Raw genomic sequence first — 19873 nt, forward strand, 5'->3', positions numbered from 1 at the left:
ACACAGCCATACTTCCCCGTTGTAAAAGCTCCAGCCGTTCCTTTCCGATACGAACTCCTCAGGAAGCGCCCTAAGGAAGGACTCTCTCTTCTCCACACACCGTGCAATGCCCACCAACTATCAGTTGCTTTAACGTGTTTGGACATTCCTTAAAATTGTTGCTTTCACACATCAAAGAGGCGAGCATACGCAATTTAAGACAAAGTAAACATGGACTACCAGACCAACAAAGGAAGAATGTATGAGTTAAAAAGAGTGGCCCACATTGTCAGGTTTCCCTAAAGGAAAGAGTCCAACCCAGCCACAAACAACGTGTCCCAGCACTGGTAAAACACTTAGACAACAAATGGGATATAAAATACAGCACAGGAGTCATAATAGGGGCATAATAGGGGCATCTGAAACAGGGGATGGTACCAAACTCAGGCTTAAAAACTGCAGAACAACTCTGTGTCTCTCTCCCTGCTGGAAGCTGCGGATGACCTGTTCTGCCACTGCAGCTGCATCTATATATAGCTGCATAGAGAGAGATATATATGGCTATAGAATTATATATATAGTCTAAACCCAATTAGGCTGCTCAGCTGCTTGTTTCAACACCCAAATAACTTTAAATATTGTGCCCCTGATTCAAATTATATTATTCTGGTTCTTCCATCAGTATAAGAGCGTGGCAACGGACCTGGCAGAGACCAGTAGGGTTTCAGGTACGCTTGTAGAAAGGAGGTGATGAGAGTGTTAAAGGGGCTTACCTTTAATCCTGGCATCCAGGAAACCAATGACAAAGAGAGAAGGAACGGGTGTAAAAGAAGGACAGGAAAGGAAAAAGATTATGTCAATCAAAAGGAAAAGGGAAATTATTTCCCTCTTGCTTAAAGTTTTCAAGACACTCACTGTGATTTTTCCACAGTTGTGATTTTTGGCATAATAGCAGTTCTGGTGTAAACGCAGACATTGGGTGCCCGGCTGGGCAGCCATGGGCAGGGCAGGGAGTAGCATCAGGGCACAGACCGGAGCTGCCAGGCCGAGACCTTTGCCGCCATCTTGAAGACCAACCCTTGGCAAAAAGCAAAAAACACTGAGTAAATCTGCTCAACTCAGTCACTTGGCTTTTCTAAGAGCAAAATAAACCGCCATCAAGTGGAAAATCCAGAAGTTGCGGTTGTTTGATACTGTCTCCATCGCTCTAGGTGCAGAGTTTAATCTACCTTTTCACATCTGACACGAGAAGTGAATCCAACACAGACCAGAAAACACCTCAGAGCTATTGCTGAGAGAAGATGGGGGAAAATTATTTGAGGATGAATTGTGGTGGCATAAATAATAAGCTTTGCAGTGGATGTTTCAGTGCAAGTCAAGGCATTTCAGTGGATTCAAAATTCAGCTTTCAGTTTTGAGAGTGTTAAATGTCAGGAAAAAAAAAGATTTATATCAAAGCAGCACTGTATTAAAGAGATTAATTATGTCTGAAACTTTAGCCAAATTAACGGATAGATGTTTCTGTATCTGCCATAGTGCAAGACACTAGAAGCAAGAAAGTCTACAGCTACAACATGGAGAATAACAAAGAAAACTGTAACACAAAAGGAGGCAGACAGAACTGGCTTCTGCCTTGTCATTAACAATGACCTAACTTTGCTTTCGGAGCTGTACTCAAACATGAGCTCCATGAACACTCTGTACTGATAGGGAAAAAGGCAAAAGGACAACCTGTTGTTTGTGCCGATTGAATCACATTGGTTTTACAGCAGCGGATGCCCCTGAAGCAAGTGCAGACCATGGCTGAGCTCACCTCTGCCTGCCTCCACACATAAGAACTTGTCTGCACTGCAAAAATGTCACATTTTCTTTAGGCTATGCCAGGTAAAAGCCACTGTGAAGACAGACTTTAGCTTATCATCGGTGAGATAAAATTCCCACCTTGCAAGCTACCTTGCAATAAGATTGAATTTATTTGTATACAAGAATAACTGATATATATTACTTGCCATAAAAGAGGAAATTCAGGGCTTTTGGTTTTAGAATAAGGCTCTTTCTGGTGAGTGTGAAGTTCAGACTAGACAGCATCGCCTGTTTCTGAACCAAGGTTTTATTAGTCTGGCTAAACTGAGCCAGCAGGTCAAGTACACTTTGCACTTGTCCACATGGAAGAGGTCTTCCAGGCTAAACCTTGCAAGAAGTTATCTGCTGAGGCACCACATATGATGGATAAGATCTGAGGGAGTGGCTGTATTCCCAAAATACACACCAAACATATACTACACAAAATACTAAGTAACAAAAAGTCACTTTTCATAACAAAAGCACATTTCAGTGTATAGCAGATAAGGGAAAGGAAAGCAAACAGAAATACCAACCATGGTGAGGAAAAAAAAAAGCACAACAAAACAAAGAAGAAAGTTGCATAAAGCATGAAGGTAAAAAGGTATTCAACCACGTCCGCTCCATACGTTATTCAGATGGTGGAAGAACTGGAACTTGCTCCCTCCACTGAGACAAGGAGTAGGGGAGCTTCTGACTTAAATATTAATTATGCTCTTTTGCCTTTGACGACAAGGAAGAACACATGTAACATGCATCCCACTTATCACGATGTATGCTCCCACCACCAGTTAGTGGAGATCTCTCTGTTGATGAAACTTCTGCATTTATCTGGTCTGTTATTGACTGTGAAGAGTAATTCAGTGCCAAACTACCCAAATTTTTCTGTGGATAGCTCTGCCGTCCGAGGGAGGAGCAGTATTCAACCCAGATGCAAGTAGTTTCAGTTACCCTCGGAGAAGTGTTTTCCCAGCTTGATGAAAATCTTTCCTGAACGTACTAGAAAAACATCTTTCTGGTCCATCACAGGCAGCAGATGAGAGCCAGGGCTCGTGGCTGGTGCCTGGGGACCACGGGTCCCAGCACCTGGCCACCTCGCAGGCTCCCTGGGAGCACAGCGGACTTCCACCTCTACCCCCCCCCCCCCCCCCCCAAATTATGTATATAGTTTCATCTACGTGATCAGCCAGGGTGTAATGCATAGCAAAACCCGGTGGATGCAAAGCTGCCCTAAGCTTTGCATTGTGCCCACAGTGCAGGACAGCATGTAGCAGCTTTGCCCTCTGCTGGCCAGAGCCTGGGAGACCCCACAGCCCGGCCCCAAGCAGGAGCCCCCCTGCCCCAGGGGCACCCCCCAGGGCTGCCACCCCTGTCCACAGCTCTCCCCAGGCCGGCAGAGCAAGATTAGATACAGCAACAGACTCGGCAAGTCGTCAGCTGGTGGGTAGTGGCCCCTCACTGGGAACGGCTGTACCCAAAACTCTAGCAAAAGAACAGACTAAAAACCTCTAAGTTTGATGGAGCCACAACCCCTGCCCCCTCCTCTGCCCCAGCCCCACAAAAGATGAGAGAGAAATGGGGTAGCTTAAATGACCTTAAGTAAAATCACACCATACTGGAAGGCTTTTCCCATCACATTCATCACACTCTTAATTTTATTCCAGGTCCTTTCTTTTATACAAATCATTAGGATTCAACACTGCAATTAGACATTTGGAAACGGCGTTACTGGCAGCCAGCTACCACTGAGGCGTGTGCAGGGCCAGGGCGCTGCGACACAGGTTGGAAACAGAAATGCCAATGCAGAAACACAGGCAGCCATTCTGCCCACGCGGCCCGTCATTAGCTTTCGAGTGCCAGGGCTGGTTTGTCCCTTCCCTTTACCTTTCTCCCACTTCTTTTCACCCTCAGGCATTTGGTTCCACTCAAAATGCCATAAGGCAATCAAATCGCAGCAGCGATGAGCGAGTGTTTATCCAGCTCAAAACGAGTCGCCTTGGCAACAGCAAGCAAAACTCTCCCATGTTCTCCTGCCTTCGTTTTCTCCTCATTTTGCAGCAATTGGTGTGACTCGGGTAACAGCTATGCATGCTAAGTATGCCATCAACACCGGTTCCAGCAGAGACTTGAATAGGGGAGCTGGCCCAGCTCTGCTTGTAAACTACAAAAACCTGTGGGCTGCCAAGTACCCCAGAAAATTGCCCAGCCTCTCGGCACTGGCAGCTCCCAAGTTCAAAGGATTCGCCTACCATTACAACAGCGACCGCTGGCTTTGAAGGCAAGTCCAAGAGCCCCCAGCTTTGCAGTTCTCTGTCACTTACAGCTCCATTAGAGAGTGACCCTTTGAGAATGAAGACACAATCAGAAGATCTGTATGGTTGGTTCGATTACATGTTCAACCTGTATCTGAACATCAATGGTTTGGGACACAGTGACTTTCTGCAAAGCCCAAGCACTACACTACGCAGCAAGTACTCATTTGCAGCACTTCTGGTTAATGCCTGGCAATGTACACCCAGCATGTGTACTTCAGCCAGGCATTTAGGCTGTGCGTACTTACACACAATGTCTTCCTCAGCAATGAAGTCAGCTTAAAATTTCCCACCGTTATTTGTCCAGATCCTTGAGGTCACACACTTTACAGCAGGCTCCCAGGGACCACTGTGCAGCAGCACCTGCGGGCTCAGGGGCAGGCACAAGCAGCCCCTGGTGAGAGACAGTACAAACTCCTAGGCCAGTGTTGCCACGAAAGAGACAGACTGATAATCCCATCTTCACAACACAACAAAAAGCAGCTAGAAATATTTTTTTTTCCCCTTTGTAAAAGTAATCAAGTACGTTCTCCTAGCCATTTCTCTAACACACTGACAAAACACTTACTGGCATTGATTTAAAAAGGTAAAAACCAAAATACGACAGCTGTGCACTTGCATTTAAAATAAATGCGCTTCAATACTTGCAGGACCAAACTTCTAACCTGCTACAAGAGAAGGAAGTACATTAGGAATATAATGCTTTAATACATTTAGTACAAATATAGCTAGTTCACATAGAACAGTTCTGTTCACCCAGAACATTCAAGGTAAACAAGCCATATTCCTCTAGTACAGCGCCACAATTGACACAAAGAAAGCATATTTAATGCTAGGAAGAAGATCGCACTTTTGGTAGAGAGCAACTTCCATAACACCATCCACAGAAACTTAATCACTTGTAGGCGAGGCAACCATATTACTTCCCCACTCAGGCACATTTCAAAGTCACCCAAGCATACCTTATCTAATTATTTTTTACAGCATCATGCAGCATTATTCCCTGATTTAATCCTGTCTGAGATCATTAGACACTACGGTACCGCAAGTAAGCAATTACGACACTGACCTACGTTCTAGGGGACTTGGGCAGGCAAGTGCCTTTGTCGTCTTATCAGAGGGTAATTTTCTAATTTGATTTACAGCCTCTCTAGAAAAAGATAATTTACCTACCTGCTAGCTTTCAAGGACTGCCTTAAAGCCTGATTTAAACTAGGATACGCAGTACATCTTGGGGGGTGGGGGGAAAGAACATACAGAATGCCAGTATTAGCTATGTAAGATAAAACAGGTAGAACAAGCAATGTTAAATCAGACTCGGTCAGATGGTAAAAAAAAAAAAATTAAGTGTTAACAAAGAGAAGGGCATAGTCTTTGGGAATACAGCATGTCAAGAGAGAAGACAGAAAAACATTTAGTAAGTTCTCTCACTGTAGACACACGCCTCAGACAAGAGCACTCTGGCATCTCATGGTAACTTGAGTCTCCTGTCGGAGCTGTAATTCAGTGCAAATATTCCTCCTCCCTGCCCTCCTCCCTGCCCCCCCCCCCCCCCCCCCCCCCCGGCTTCTTGCTTGCTCCAGGTGACAGTAAGACTGAGGGCAGTCAAACAAGGAACTTAAAAATTAACACGAGGTGCAAAATCAAAGATAAAGAAGCTTTTCTACGCTGCCAGGACAGGGAGAAAGGGCAATGGAGTACAAGCATCATGCCATGAATGGGATACTGCACTGACTGTGGACCACTGGCTACTGAAAACCCACAAGTGCAGTAATCACAGAGTATCAGGCTGCTGCTTTTGAGCACAAGTGTTTTACTAGAACCACATTCTTCCTTGCAACACTTTTACTTCACAAACACAGCTTGCAGGAGGCAGACAGTCACAAAACAGGAGAACACATCTGAAGATGCGGGTAGCGTGAGTGTCCCTTAAGAGGCGTGCAGTGGCTCTGCAGCTGAGAGAAAGGAGGCCCCGCTACTTTTTTCCAGCACCACTGACATCCTCCACTTGCTCATTAAAAATTACTCTTTGTTGCCGTCACACCTACAACTGCACATCTCCATTCCCATCCTCCTCCTCCCCTTCCTCCTTCCCTCTTACTTCTGAGCTCTCTATCTGTAGAAAGCCCAACACAATGGAGCCCTGGTCCCAGTCAGCAAGTTGACACCACTAAGGTAACCACAATAGTCCTTGCTAAAAGACAACAGTACTCACAAGACCAAACTCTAAGCTTGGAAATGTTGTGTCAGAGGAGAAATCGAAGAAGCCTTCAGGGGGGACAAGATTGTGGGCGACGAGATGTACAATCAGATGTTACTGTTACTTTTCCTTTTTTTTTTTTTTTTTTTTCAACAGAGCTCTCTTTAAAAAGACCCAAATTATGAATGTTCTGTTGGCACCAAAGGCCGTACGTCACATAGGTCAGAGTTACAGTCCTGCTGCTGCAATGCACTGTCTGCAACTAGTAGAAGAGAGGTAAAAATACGAGCGCTAAAAATAATTTCAGATTCAACCCTATGCTGGGTCATAAAGAGCAGAATCAATGCTAGTTTTTGCTCCAGGCAGATTTATGTATAATGACGTTCTTTCAAAACGCTCAGCAGTCAAGGGAGACAGAAAAATCAGCAAAACCAAATGAGCAGTCCAAGGTCATGAACTCCTATAGTTTTACAGTATCATCCTGAATTTTTAAATAAAATGTGGTATTTCTTAAGGGGGGGAAAAAAAAGTGGGGCAAGGGGGAAGTCACTATTGGAAGTTCCTAGGAGTGGATGAACCTAGAGAAAAACAGTAGAGCAGAAAATTTAATGTTAAGCAACAAACCAAACCACTGCAAGTAAACGTGCAGACTTCACTAAAGGCACCCTCCATTGGTAAGGTCAAATACGAAGTACCTTTAGGGATGCAACTCTTGGGATGGTAAAACTCGACAGACGGACTCCTCTTCTTAGCGTATGTTGATAGGGAGGGATAACAGCAGCAGATATTAACTGTCATGTGTACTTGAAGACAAAAAAAAATAATGCATAAACCATTCATTCTGGCATACTTAAGAAACCAAGCTTCTTTTGTAAAAGCATATAGACCATACTGTCCATACATGACTTCTGAAATAAGTTGCAAAAATTCTATTATTAACTTCTTTAGGAAGAACTAAACACCACCCTTCCCCTGCTGAAGCAGATTTCTGCGCTAGTTTGAAAAAAGTGAAAAAGGAGAAAAAGAAAACTGATGTTTAATTGTAAATACTTAACATACATAAATATGGAAAGGAACAGAAGGGTGACTTCTCTTGCTATGCGTTCAAGTCAGGAATTATTAATAAAAGAGCAAAACTCCAAAAGTTAGGCTTTTGCAATTCTGCTCCACTTTCCACAAAACATGAAAAGTCTGAATCATTTATGATCTGAATTATTTATAACATGGATAAGTTTTTCACTTAAATGAATTTCAGCAGAAAAATCCAAAACATTTTACCCCGAGTAGGCTGTTGGGGTTTTTCCCCTTCACATCACAGAAATGGGAATAAAAAAAAAAAAAAAAAAGTGTCCTGACTTTCAGGCAGGATGCCTAGAAGACATTAATTGATCAATTCTTTTCATAGCTAGGTACCTTAGTTCTCTCTGTTGTGTCACCTTACCCACCTAGTGTGAGAGAGGAGTGGAAAAGTAAATAATAATTTAAAAAATCCTGCAATTGGACTAAACATCTGAATACTGCTGAGGTCCACACAGGAGGCACCTGGCATACAGGTAAGTTCCTAGCCTTCCCCCCCCCCCTCCCCTTTCCGCTGCAGTCCCCTGGGAGGAATTGTCCTTACGCAATTTCCAAGAACCATTATCAAGCCCTTCCCCTCCAGCCCCGAAAGTTTTTCTCTTATCTCGCACTTTTTCCCCTCTGTATTGCTGCTATCTTTAGTTTGATCACCACTATACCCTCTTCATTGATTTGTAGTAATCCCCTCCATTCACTCACACACCGCCCGAGGAGAGGGATGCCGTCTGCTGGTGGCTCAGATGCTAATCGGAGTCTCATGGGAGTGAAGGACAGACTTACACTGAGCCTACAGTCTGTACAAGTAAATAATTCCCATTGCTGCTGCACTAGGCTACATGACAAGTAGCTGCACAGAAATGGTGCTCCATAAACATTCCTCCTATTGTGCTGCTTCTCTACACTGTTCGTATCTAGGATAATTTCATTACGCTTAATATGCTTTGGTATAATCTCTTGAAAAATATTTTGTCCTTCCCCCCCCCCCCCCCCCCCCCCGTTGCCTCCTGTTCTCCCTGACTGCAAAGCCACCATGGGTATTATACCCACACTACTTTAAAGAATTCAGCAGACATCATGCAGATTCTTTTCTTAGATATCAAAAACATACGAGTGTCACCAAACTTTGATTTATTATAACATGTACCATTAAAATACCTACACCAATCCAGTAATTTGATAGCATAGAATTTAAAAATGTTAACCTACCTAAAAATGTTAGCCTATTTTACCAGTGAAATCTATAGCCACAAATATGCCTAGAGTGTCATTGACAGTTTCCTTCAAGAGACTCCGATGGTATTTTAGGAATGTACTTCTACTTTCAGAATAACTTGCTCATCCTTCTATATATAAGGAAGTTACACACTTTTATAAACCTATGTGTTTCTTGCCCTGCAATAAAAAAAAAATAATCACTAAAACAATCTTACATTAATGGAGAGAGCTTTAGTCATACATAAGTTCAACCCTTCGGATCATTCCAATTTTATGTTCAGGTTTGTTTTATTTTTTAAAATATTGCCATGTCTACAATACTTTAAAGTGCATTAAGATCACTATCTTTACATGTGAACTACACAACTTTAACACTTATCTGTAAGTGAGAATTACTTCTGGAGCTAGAGTTACCAGAGTTAACAAACAAAGGTTTTCTTATTTCTTCCCCCGAAGATTCTTCTAAAAAAAAAAAAGGTCTAAATTCAGTTTAGTGTGAACTTCATGCAAGTAGATTTTCTTCCAGACTTATCAATGACAGGTTTTCTGACAGTCCTAGCCACTTTAAAATACATGGAAGATTATAGTCATTCTACTATATTTTGGAACAGTCTGATAGACTAAGCAGAGGCCTAGAGAGGTTTATATAGCATTAACCAGTTTTATTATTTATAGTGTCATAATGCAGACTGAAGAATTAGAGATGCACAACTGAAAATTTCCCAAGCATTTTATTTCATAACCTAGTATATAAAACTTCAACATACAAAAAAACCCCCAAAATAAAACCAGAAGTGAACTAAAGCAAGATCTCTTAATACATTTTTTCCAGAAAGCTTTACCTAAAGGCTCAGAAGCAGTAAACATTCAGCCTATTTAGAAATGGGATTCAGAACAATCTTCATACTTGCAGTCTGCAGAATTATGAATCAAACAGACCAGGTTTTGATGCCGCCTTAAAAACGGTTTAGTTGCCGTAAGCAGTGGTGTTTGTGGGGTTTGTTTTTTTGTTAAACACCTAGTTCACTTTCAAGATCACATTCAGTCTTGGTTAGTTATCTTCAGTGAAGCGAATATGTTTACTTGTTTGTTGAGTCTTTTCAAGTCTCATTCTTTCAGCTTTAGCAATCAACTGCAAACAGGAAGAATATTGTAGCAAGTATTAGAGGAAAACTTCATTGTTACAATTTCATCTCACAATCATGAATATATTATTCACTGATTTACCAAACTTCATAAGAAAAGGCTTATCTCTGAACAACTGAGCTAACCTGTATGTATGACAAAAAAAAAAAAAGGGGGGGGGTGTTAAAGCAGCCCTGGTAGAATTTATTTCAGTATTGCCTTAGAACCATCAAAAATAGTAAGGCATTTCCTCAGTCTCTGGACAGCGCAGCATCTTCCATTCCATCCCTTCTTCCTCCCAACGTGGTAGAGGAGAACAAAATTACAACTTCAAAAATCCTAAAACACAGTCTCATACAGTAAGTTAAAAAGCCCTACCCTTTTATTGGATTCATGCTGTTACTGATGCAAAAAAAAACAAAGTCAGACCATTAAAAAAAAAAAAATGCCTTAGGAATATTTTATCATTTTCTACACTCAGTTGGCAAAGAAACAAAACCACTGAAATCCAGATGGGGGCCACCCTTCAGGCTGGGAAAACAGCACAATACATATCACAACCCTGCTGAGAATTAATCTCATGAAGTAACAGTGCAGTTTGGAGGAACACTGATGCTAGGAATCCCTAACTCAAACCCCTGTCTGACCAGGGATTTGGTTGTTTTCAGTTGCATTTTAGGAAGATTGCCTAAATTATTATAGTACCTGGTTTAGCTGCTCCCATTACAGAGATATGAGAAATGCTCTTGTGGAACATAACTAACCTGCTAATTGTCAATTTCTGTGTACTGTGTCTTCAGGCAGAAAACAAACCACTGAGAACAACGGTAGTTGAAAGCATATATGATGTTTTTAAAGCGTCCATGCTAGAACATTCACAGATTTAACCACAGTACTGCAACAAAGTCATATTAATACCCAAAAGCAGAGGTACAAGCTTTGTTACTGCGATGCCCCACTAAGATTCCTTAACCATAAGCAAAAGCTGAGGAGGTAACGTGATATAAGATAAAAACAAACCAAAATGTTGCCTAATCTGAATAAAAAGTGAGAAAGCAGGAAAATGCTGTGAATCCAGGCATGTCTGTAATGCACCAGCATAAATCCACATTAATTTATCTGATGGAGTCTACTAAAATATATTAGCTGGTACTGAAGTAAAGGGACACTTGCTCACCAGGCAGTCCAGTAAAGAGTTTGTTAGATTTGAAGAGTTTCACATATAAATCAAATTATTTACTCTTTATCAAAATGACTGTGGTCACAGCTATGTCCTGCAGACATTGCATCTTGTACACAGCATGGAAGTGCAAGGCATGCTGCTGCACTGATTATGGCAGTCAGGAATTACACACTACGCTGATGTTGCATAGATGCATTGTTTGCTGTGCTGCAATACAATTACACTACCACAATTTTACTTGTATGTCCCCCTGCACCCCCCAGCATTTAACTTGATTACAAACCGTAACATGTTCTCAACAGCGTCAAACCATGAGTTCTAGAAAATTACTTTCTCAACCATTCTTCAGAAATAAAATGGATCTAAAGATGTAACTAAGAGTTACTTTTTCTCTCTGGTATCTGAAAAAATGGCTTAAAAGTTAAACTCTGAAAAGAAGCAAGGAGTACAGTAGCTCAATTGTTCACCATACAGGATGAAGAATCAGAAACCCTGGAAGGAAAGCTCTACGATGTGAACTGGGCAGTTCACACCAGCAAGTATTTCTGTACCAGCACCTCAGAATTTGTAAGAGGCCTCAATGATTCCCATTTTCAGCTCATCAACCCAGTATCAGCAACTATTTGTAAGCAGACCACTGTTCAGGGCTCCAAACAGGTACCCAGCCCTTCCATAGATACCAACTGCAGAGAACCATGGAAAAAGGCTTATTTGTGCTCTGGAGCAGGACCTCTCCCCACTGGCACACAGGGAACTGGTCAGACTTGCAAGGACACAGCCCCTGAGCCCCACACATAATCAGAAGAGAATAGTGTGGGCTCTACCCAGGCTTTCCCACTATCCTCGTTTCCCATATATTCTGCAAATTATTCCGCCCTTCACAAATACCCAATTGTCACTTACTCACCAAATGCCTTTCACTTCTACCACCACTCCCACCCTCTTAAACTTCTTCCTTTCCTTCTGCTTAAGGAGGTGTACAAGGTGTAAACTAGGTTTTGCAGCACATCCCCCCAGAAGACAAGTACCCAAGTGGAAAGCTTGCAGGCACTCATGCCTTTGCTTTGTGAACAGAAGACTTAAATCAGTCTAGAGAGTTTAAGGCTACAGACTGATGAACTGCTTTAGGTCTGCATAAACTGGAACTGCACAAAAGAAACAGTTCTGGCAAGAAGGTTTTTAATCTGTATCACTAAATCGCTAAGGTTGTTTTATCATGCAGTCCAACAACAGACTAAAGAGAACATGTATTTGGAAGGGGCAGCAGAGGGGAGCACAGAGGTGACAATGAATGACCAGGCCTGACACTGAACACCTTTTTAACTCCAAAGGACAGCTATGCATTAGCCACAAGTTCTGGGGAACCTTGGGATATCTAGTCTCTTTTGGACATTTAGTTTATCATAAGAACTATGCCAGAGAAATTAAAATCTTTATGCCTGGGTTTGGTTTGGTTTTTTTTTTTTGGGGGGGGGGGGGGGGAGGCATTATGCCAGAAACCCTCTGCTGAAGTGATCATTAACCCTTATCCTAGCATGCTGCAAGACCCACTGCAGGAAAGCCAAGTAAGCCCGTACTTTTTAGAACACATGGAAAAGAAGAATCTCAAACTGCCTAAAGTTACACTCAAAAGCATCTCTGTGCTCTGTTACTGTGTGCTGCCTGTAACGTGATTCAATCCATGCAACAATATGTACATTCATTATTACTATACTCGCCTTGACATCACTGCAGCTATATAGCTTGTATTAATGTAACTTTTGAGCCTACGCTTAAACACTAATTGAAAGAAAGTATAAGATGCTATCTTTATCATAAGTAAACAGATGTAAAAGTAAAAAAGATATAATATAGATGCTATCTATATTATAAGTATAAAGTTAATAGGCAAATGCTCATCTTCAAAGAGAGATCCTGTAAGGGATTTTAAAACCTTTAACAGAATAGATCTTTACAAGAAAGATACACTGATGGCATATTCAGCTGTACATGTTTAATTAATGAATCGTCACATTACTTGTTTCCTTCATTTTATTGTGACCTTCAAAAGAAATCAACTTGTGAGTACTCCAGTAGAATTTTCAAATAAAAGATTAAAATCAATATTAATGAACAAAGAAACACTTTTTCTTATTATCAGTCTGTATTTCTGGAATATAGACTCAAAAAGTGAGGAAAGGGTTAAGAGTTATTGACTACAGCGAGACATTCTTTTCTTGATGCTTTCCTTAACAGTGTTAGCATTTAAATAGTATTCACTAAGCTTTGAAGTTAACACCTCCCAGTGTTGCAAGGTGATGGGTAAGGGGGAAGAGCAGGAGTTTGCATCCTTGCTGCTGCTATTGTTAGGCAGAACCGAGACAGTTTATATTTGCAAGCCTAGATGAGGTAAATTACTGGCCAATTTACACCAGCTTGATCAACAAATACCAACCTTCAAAAGATGCAGAACAGAAACTTGAGAACAGGGCACCAACAGTCCAAATTAAAAGTCAAAGGTGCCACTGGCACCTTTGTTAAACTTTTGTTTAAAAAAGCAAAAGTACGTTTAAAAAAATTGAAGAAAACTGCCAGCACTCAGTACAAGGCTCTAAAACTGTACAGTTTTTGCATTTCCTTACTGCTTATATTAAAGAAAAATGGCTAGGAAAGCAATGCCATTTTTATGCTTTTAAGAAAATTAAATCAGTCATTTGGGGACATTCTTTATGCACGCCTTTGTTTAAAAGAAATAGATTCATTTGTCTACAGGATCTCTGAAGAACATTTCAACAAACAAGATAATATATGCAAAATACGCCTTGTACAAGACAAGGTTTTGACCTGTAAAACTGCTGTTCCTTTAAGAGAATGTAGTATTTCTTTTCAAGTATATATGGAACAACTAAGAAATTTTTGGTATTGTGAGCATCACTGGAGCGCCGAGGAAACGATAAGTCTCCAAAGTCACCAGCAAATAACTAAGGTCAGATGATTTTGAAGTTTTGCAAGCGACAGCATAAAGATTCAGGTTAAAGCCAACTCAGAAACCTTATCTGCAATGTGTGTGAAGTAAACCTAGCAATAAAATGTCTGTGAAACACTCTGGCTCCTCTCTGTCAGGTAAAGGATCTGACTGGCTTAATCAGGAAACCTTCATGCCTGGAAGGATCTTCTGGGGCAGGAGTGGAGACTGCAGCCTGCAAGTTCATTGCAACACTCCCTCAATGCTGCGGCCTGACAGGCACACAAAGGTCAAGGCTGGAAAGAAATTTCACTAGATGTGAGGCAGTTTTGGTCTGGCAGCTGCTGAGCTACGGATGCGTGCAGCAGCATTCAGATTTGTCTGAATCAGAACACATAGACTCTTGACTACACTAGGAACACACCAGTGTTCACCATAGCACAGAACTGTACAAATAAAAACACTGTGTAAATAGTGAGAAAACAGATTCGTTCTGAAGAAAATTTTCTTTATCATACTAGAGAATTAAGACTAAAGCACTAGACTTTATCACGCTAAAGTAAATCAAGACTACTTAACTTCTTAACAAGTTCATCCAGGCAGTATTTTACAGGAAATCTGGTTTACAAATTAACTTCATGCCTTTAGCCATGGACTTGACTTTCTCCAGTTGTTTCCCTAAAGATGAGCCTTGCATTTGGCAATAGGACCAGGACAGCCACACATTTTCTATTTTGTGGCTGTAAAAGCCTGCTGCAAAGTCAGTAGGAAGTGATTTAACTGGATTAAATACAGAGTCAAACATCGAAGTATCAAAAAATGTAGACCTACACAGAAACATAAACATATTTTCGACCCTGGCTGTACAGGAAAAAAATTTACTTGCAAATTACCTTCTCAGTACCCCGCTTCTTTTCTCGAGGCTGGTTAAGTTTAGCTTGTCTGTCCACTAAAATCTTCTGCCAGTAACGTTGTTCATGATCACCTTGAAAAACAAATTAACATTACAGTACATGACTAAAAGTATTCAATACAAATGGATGCAGTGTTTTCAGACTGTGATGAGAAGGAATCCTTTCTAACTAAGGTAAACACATGTGAAAATACCTGTTGGGGAAACCTAACAAGTATTTCCCCACCAGTCTTAAATTTCACAGTCAGAGAAACCTTACAGCATTGCAACATCTGACCAGCACACACCGAGGTGAACAAAGAAAAGAAAAACCCTGTCCAAAGAAGCTTAAGGCTGACACCGAAGTCTGTGTTCTGTACAATCTGGACAGGACCTGAATCAAGGTCCTATTAATTTTATTAACTTTAGGACTGGATTGCCAAGGTATCTAAGCTTTCCCGAGCAAGGAGTTTTACAAACTTAAGAAGAACTGAGGAAACATGCGAACACCACTCTCTTCATGTAATTAGCAGAAGCAGCTCAGTATTAGCTGAAGTTTCACCATGGCACTCGGAGGCCCTTTGATTTACTGATGTACTCAAACCCACGACTGATTTTAAACAACTATCAAACAGAAAAAAAAATAAATTACTGTAAGAATGACTGAGATTATTTTGTTTCATAAAAACCACTGTTAGAAATAAACTCTGGGGACTTCATGGGCAGTTAGGAATACTTTAACATAGCAGGGAATATGAGAGGAAATAATTTTGCAGCTTTTTTCAGTGGCTGGTTTTCGGTAAGAAGCAGTTTGCCGCTGTTTCCTCTGGTTTGTGCTGAAACTATCATGATGGGAATTTTGTGATGTAATATTGTTCGGTCTCATGGGAAATCTTAAGTTACTGGGAAGTTTCTAAGTGATCTTGGAAAAGATTGCAGCAAAAGTTATGGAATTAATAATTCTAAGAACCAATTTTGCATACATTAACAGCATTATTTATACATTCAATCACAATAACATCTAAATATTACCATAGATGTTTAAATATCTTGTCAGATGAAAAGCTAAAGATAGTCAAAGTCAAGTTCTAAAAAGTAAAATATTACGGAGAAAGCTTTAGTTCCTGCAGCAGGGAGCATTAAAGATTCTTTCCCTGTTCTTATTCTCTGTATTCACCCTTACGCCACCAAGAAAAGCTGAAATCCTTACTGTGAGTCAGTTCTTCGTTCTTCAGAAGCCTTTCCATTCTCATTTCAATTAACCAGTTTGGAAAAAAAAAATAAATCTTAAAACTACGAATGGAATGCTCCTACAGTGTGGCACTTACTCCCAATCTACTACTACACTCTTTTATAGAAAGATACAAAACCAGAGAGAAATACACACAGAGCATGCAGCTGTAAAATGCCGTATTTCAAGTTGATTTTGGATCTCTGGAACACAGCACGCTCTGGAGACAAATCTATCTCCAAATAACATTAGCAGCATTCAGTGAGTCTCAAACTTTAATTAACTTTGATATTATTAAGGTTGATGCCTCCATTATAGCTCTTCCTCTGCAATCCTTAATTGACATTTATTAAGGTTTACATCCCTGCATGCATGGAACCGGGCCTTATGTGAGGATCTGTGCAGGAATACGGTAAATATTTAAATACACAAATGAGAAAATATCATCTGGATAGTTTTACCCGTTTTTTTGTGCATTTAGGATTTTTTGTGCCTGTCTATAATTTAGAAGTTCTACGAACACAGTAACAAAGTTTGAGAGACTTCCCACCACCTCCTTCTTCTATCCCTCACTTCCACAGAGGTTTCTCTACACTTTGAAGACTAGTTCAATCTAATACACGATATTAATTTAGAACAGCAGAGTAATTTCAGAAAAAAATAACACATATTAGGATGAAGTTCAAAAGTAAGCCAGTAAAAATTTTAGTGTAAATAGCATTAAAAAAAGGCATTACTCTGGCATAAGTTATTCCACTTCCTGAAAAAAGAAAGATTAAGTAGAAGGCAAGTGCTAAAACCACTGTAAGCATATCCATGCTGTTAGATCCTTGTCCTGTTATTTCACACAAGTTCAGTAATTTCAAGAAAATCTTCATTTAAAATTATTTTGCATCATCAGAATGTTATATTCATAAAGCTGAAATCTGAATTAAGTTCTACAGTCCATTGCCACTAAAAGTGATGTAAATAAATCAGTCTCAAAATAACAGATTTAAGTTGATAAAGGGAAGCAAAATCGTTATTTTGCTCTGAACAATGGCATAAAAACCCTTACTGTTTTACTAATTTCACTATAATAGCAAAATAAGAAGAATCACAGGGAAAAAAAACCAAATGCAGTCTTTTCCCCAGCTACAAAGATATCTACATATATCCATAAAGCTACCATGCCATACAATCCTTTTCACACTACTCGAGTCTTCTCCTGTACTACCATTAAAAAAAGAAGTCTTACCAGTGAGAACTTCGAATTTCCAGTTGTTTTTCATCTGTATTTCTTTGTATGATTTCACAACAATCTGTGCATCCTCAGGAGTTTTAAAACGGACATGACATTCTGTGTCTCCCTGCAGCATGTCAACATAAGCAACATCGGCCAGCACTGCCAAAGCATCCTATCAAAGCAAGCGAGAGAACAGCCCATAAACTACACTTTAAAAAAAGAATATAAAAAGATTGACTTTTTGACCATTTGTAGATGACTGACATGTTCAAAAAGCTCATGAAGTACAAGGCAATAACTGAACTTTTTCATTTAATCAATTAATTTCTTGTCAAATAATTCTGAATTAATATATTTTCCTAAGAGGGTTATATCTGAATTCTGATTTATGAGCCAACAACATCTATTCATATCTCATCCTGTCCTCCGAGAACAATTTAAAGCAGTAATTGCTGAAGATGTTATTTCGTTGCATGAGAATAAGTTGTACTATGTACTAATGGAGCATCAGTAATTATTCATTTATTTCAATGCTGTATCTCTATGGAAATTTTTAAAAAAGAAAAATTAGTTGTGTACTGTAACATTGATACATGTCGGTCCAACAGCAAAATACCCAACTTCATTCTAAGCATGAAATACATAAAAGCAAGCTCATTCATGGCAGATTATTTGAGAGATAAGCAGTAATAAACCAACCCTTCCTATGTTTATGAAGTGACCTCTGCCTGAAAATTTTCACTGACAACTGAAGGGAGAAGAGTCACACATGCTTTTTCAGATGACGTACTTCACTTGTAATACCTGCTGTTAGGGAAATTAACTAAGACTGCCCATTCCTAGTCAATTTTGTTCACAGCAGGGCAGCTCAAGTAAGATGTTTCTATTGAAGAATTACACACTGCTTTTAACCCTCCACTACCAAGGACAGCCTTAAAATAAAAGGTAAGTGCCAGTGCTGTTGAGACCATTTAAGAGCCAACCAAAGCTACTTTCCACTCTTCATTCCGATATCCCAAAGTCAAGCTTACCTGGAAAACTACAACGACCCAGTTTACTACAGTTGGCGAATGTTATGATCTCTGCTAAGCACCTTAATAGCAAAATATGGAAGTAGTGAAGTAAAAAAAAAAAAAAAAATCAAATCATCAAAATAATATTACAACTACTCTGCAGAGACCTTTCCAGTGTGTGGAAGTAATTAAGCCTGCCAAAAAATCAGAAATACAGATCAATTCTGGAAGTTTATTAAGGAAAAAAACCCTAGATGCATAGCTTTGTGGCAGCCGTTGCTTACTTACGACAGTCCAGAAACATAGGCAAAGTGAGGTTTTGCCAAAGAGTTACACCTTTCATAAAAGCAACTAGTATGGCCAGAAAAAAACAGTAAGGGTCAAGTACAGTTTGCAGCTTCCACTGCTGACCCAGAAAAGTGCTGGTGCACACTGAAGATTATTGCTTCTTCCAGCTACAGTTGTGTTCTGCAATTAAATAAGGTTTTTAGGGAGACATACGTTTGCTAACATTTTGTGAAATATTTTGCCTAGCTACTTATTATGGGAACCAAAGACATGATTAATAACTGTAAAGGCCACCCCAATCTTATTTTGTCCCCCTTAACTTTCATAAAGCATTAGTTTTCCCTGGAACACTTCCCTAAAACTAAACCAAAAGAATAACTGGAAATACCAAACCAAGTTGGTTTTCAGCTATTGCGGGAACAGTAAGCTTACTTCTTGACGACAGTTTGTTAAGTTGTAACAGAAACTTAACACAGTAAGGTGTATACTGCAAAGGGGCCCTCAAATGTTACAGTGACAACTACTACATTCTCTGTGTCTCCAGCACTCAAGACAACTGCCTACAAATATACCAAGGCTGATAAGACTGATTAAGTTGAAACCCTATCATCAATTTGTTTTCAGAGAGAGACATCTCTCATCTTGTTTGGATTTATGCACACACTAAACTTCACACCCTTGCAAGCAGCCAGTGACTTCAAATGGACTACTCAGTTACATATGTAGGTAGTTTTGAGAAGTTCTCAGAACTCACATTTTGAGCCATTCTCTCATTACACTAAGTGGTCTGAATATTTATTCCAGCATGAGTTGAAGTTGTTCAAATTCTTTCCAGCTGTTATTAATCCAAAAGTGCAATTTGTGAAAGAAAATGTCTTGTGTCACATTCATGGAAAACTCGGGATCTGAAAAAAGCCTGTTATTTCCTTCGGAAAACTTTAAATATTTCCATTCAAAAGGATGCAACTTAAAACAGCTATTTTCCTTAAAAGAAAATACTCTGCTTAAAATGTGTAACTTTCATATCATGATGTGAAACAGAATTTAAGTTACCCTAAACACTTTTTTTTTAAATTGTGCAAGAAAAAAAAAAAAAAAGAGTACTTGCCACAGTGGAAAAAAATAATACTAATAAAAAAAAAGAAAGAAACAGGTGAATTAATTCTACTACTGTCCCTCTCACTGAACTGGAGTTTTTGTAATTGTGAATTTCTTACTGAAAAAAGAAAACCCTTTTCTCATAAATAGTGCATTTTTTTGCCCCCAAATTCCTGTTAATGGTAAAAAGCCCAACATACTGTTACAGATTTCTTGATCTGAATTGTGCCAGAATGACTGGCACAATGA

General features: G+C 39.9%; 1 protein-coding gene across 3 annotated transcripts in view; it reads right to left on the reverse strand.

Moving 5' to 3' along the window:
- Positions 1-8888: 8888 nt before the first annotated feature.
- Positions 8889-19873, reverse strand: part of LARP7 (La ribonucleoprotein 7, transcriptional regulator) — a 57308-nt gene continuing 46323 nt past the window's right edge. For 2 of the 3 annotated variants that reach the window (XM_030027881.2, XM_030027867.2), the window contains exons 11-13: positions 17238-17397; positions 14771-14862; positions 9338-9757 (exon numbers count right to left, since the gene is read on the reverse strand). In XM_030027881.2, coding sequence (XP_029883741.1) covers positions 9677-9757; positions 14771-14862; positions 17238-17397 — 333 coding nt within the window. In that variant the 3' untranslated portion in view covers positions 9338-9676. Of the gene's footprint in view, positions 9088-9337; positions 9758-14770; positions 14863-17237; positions 17398-19873 lie in introns of those variants that run through there. The other variant, XR_003925348.2, reaches the window with a different exon arrangement.

The sequence above is a fragment of the Aquila chrysaetos genome, chromosome 1 (genome assembly GCF_900496995.4).
Source record: "Aquila chrysaetos chrysaetos chromosome 1, bAquChr1.4, whole genome shotgun sequence".
Lineage (NCBI taxonomy): Eukaryota > Metazoa > Chordata > Aves > Accipitriformes > Accipitridae > Aquila > Aquila chrysaetos.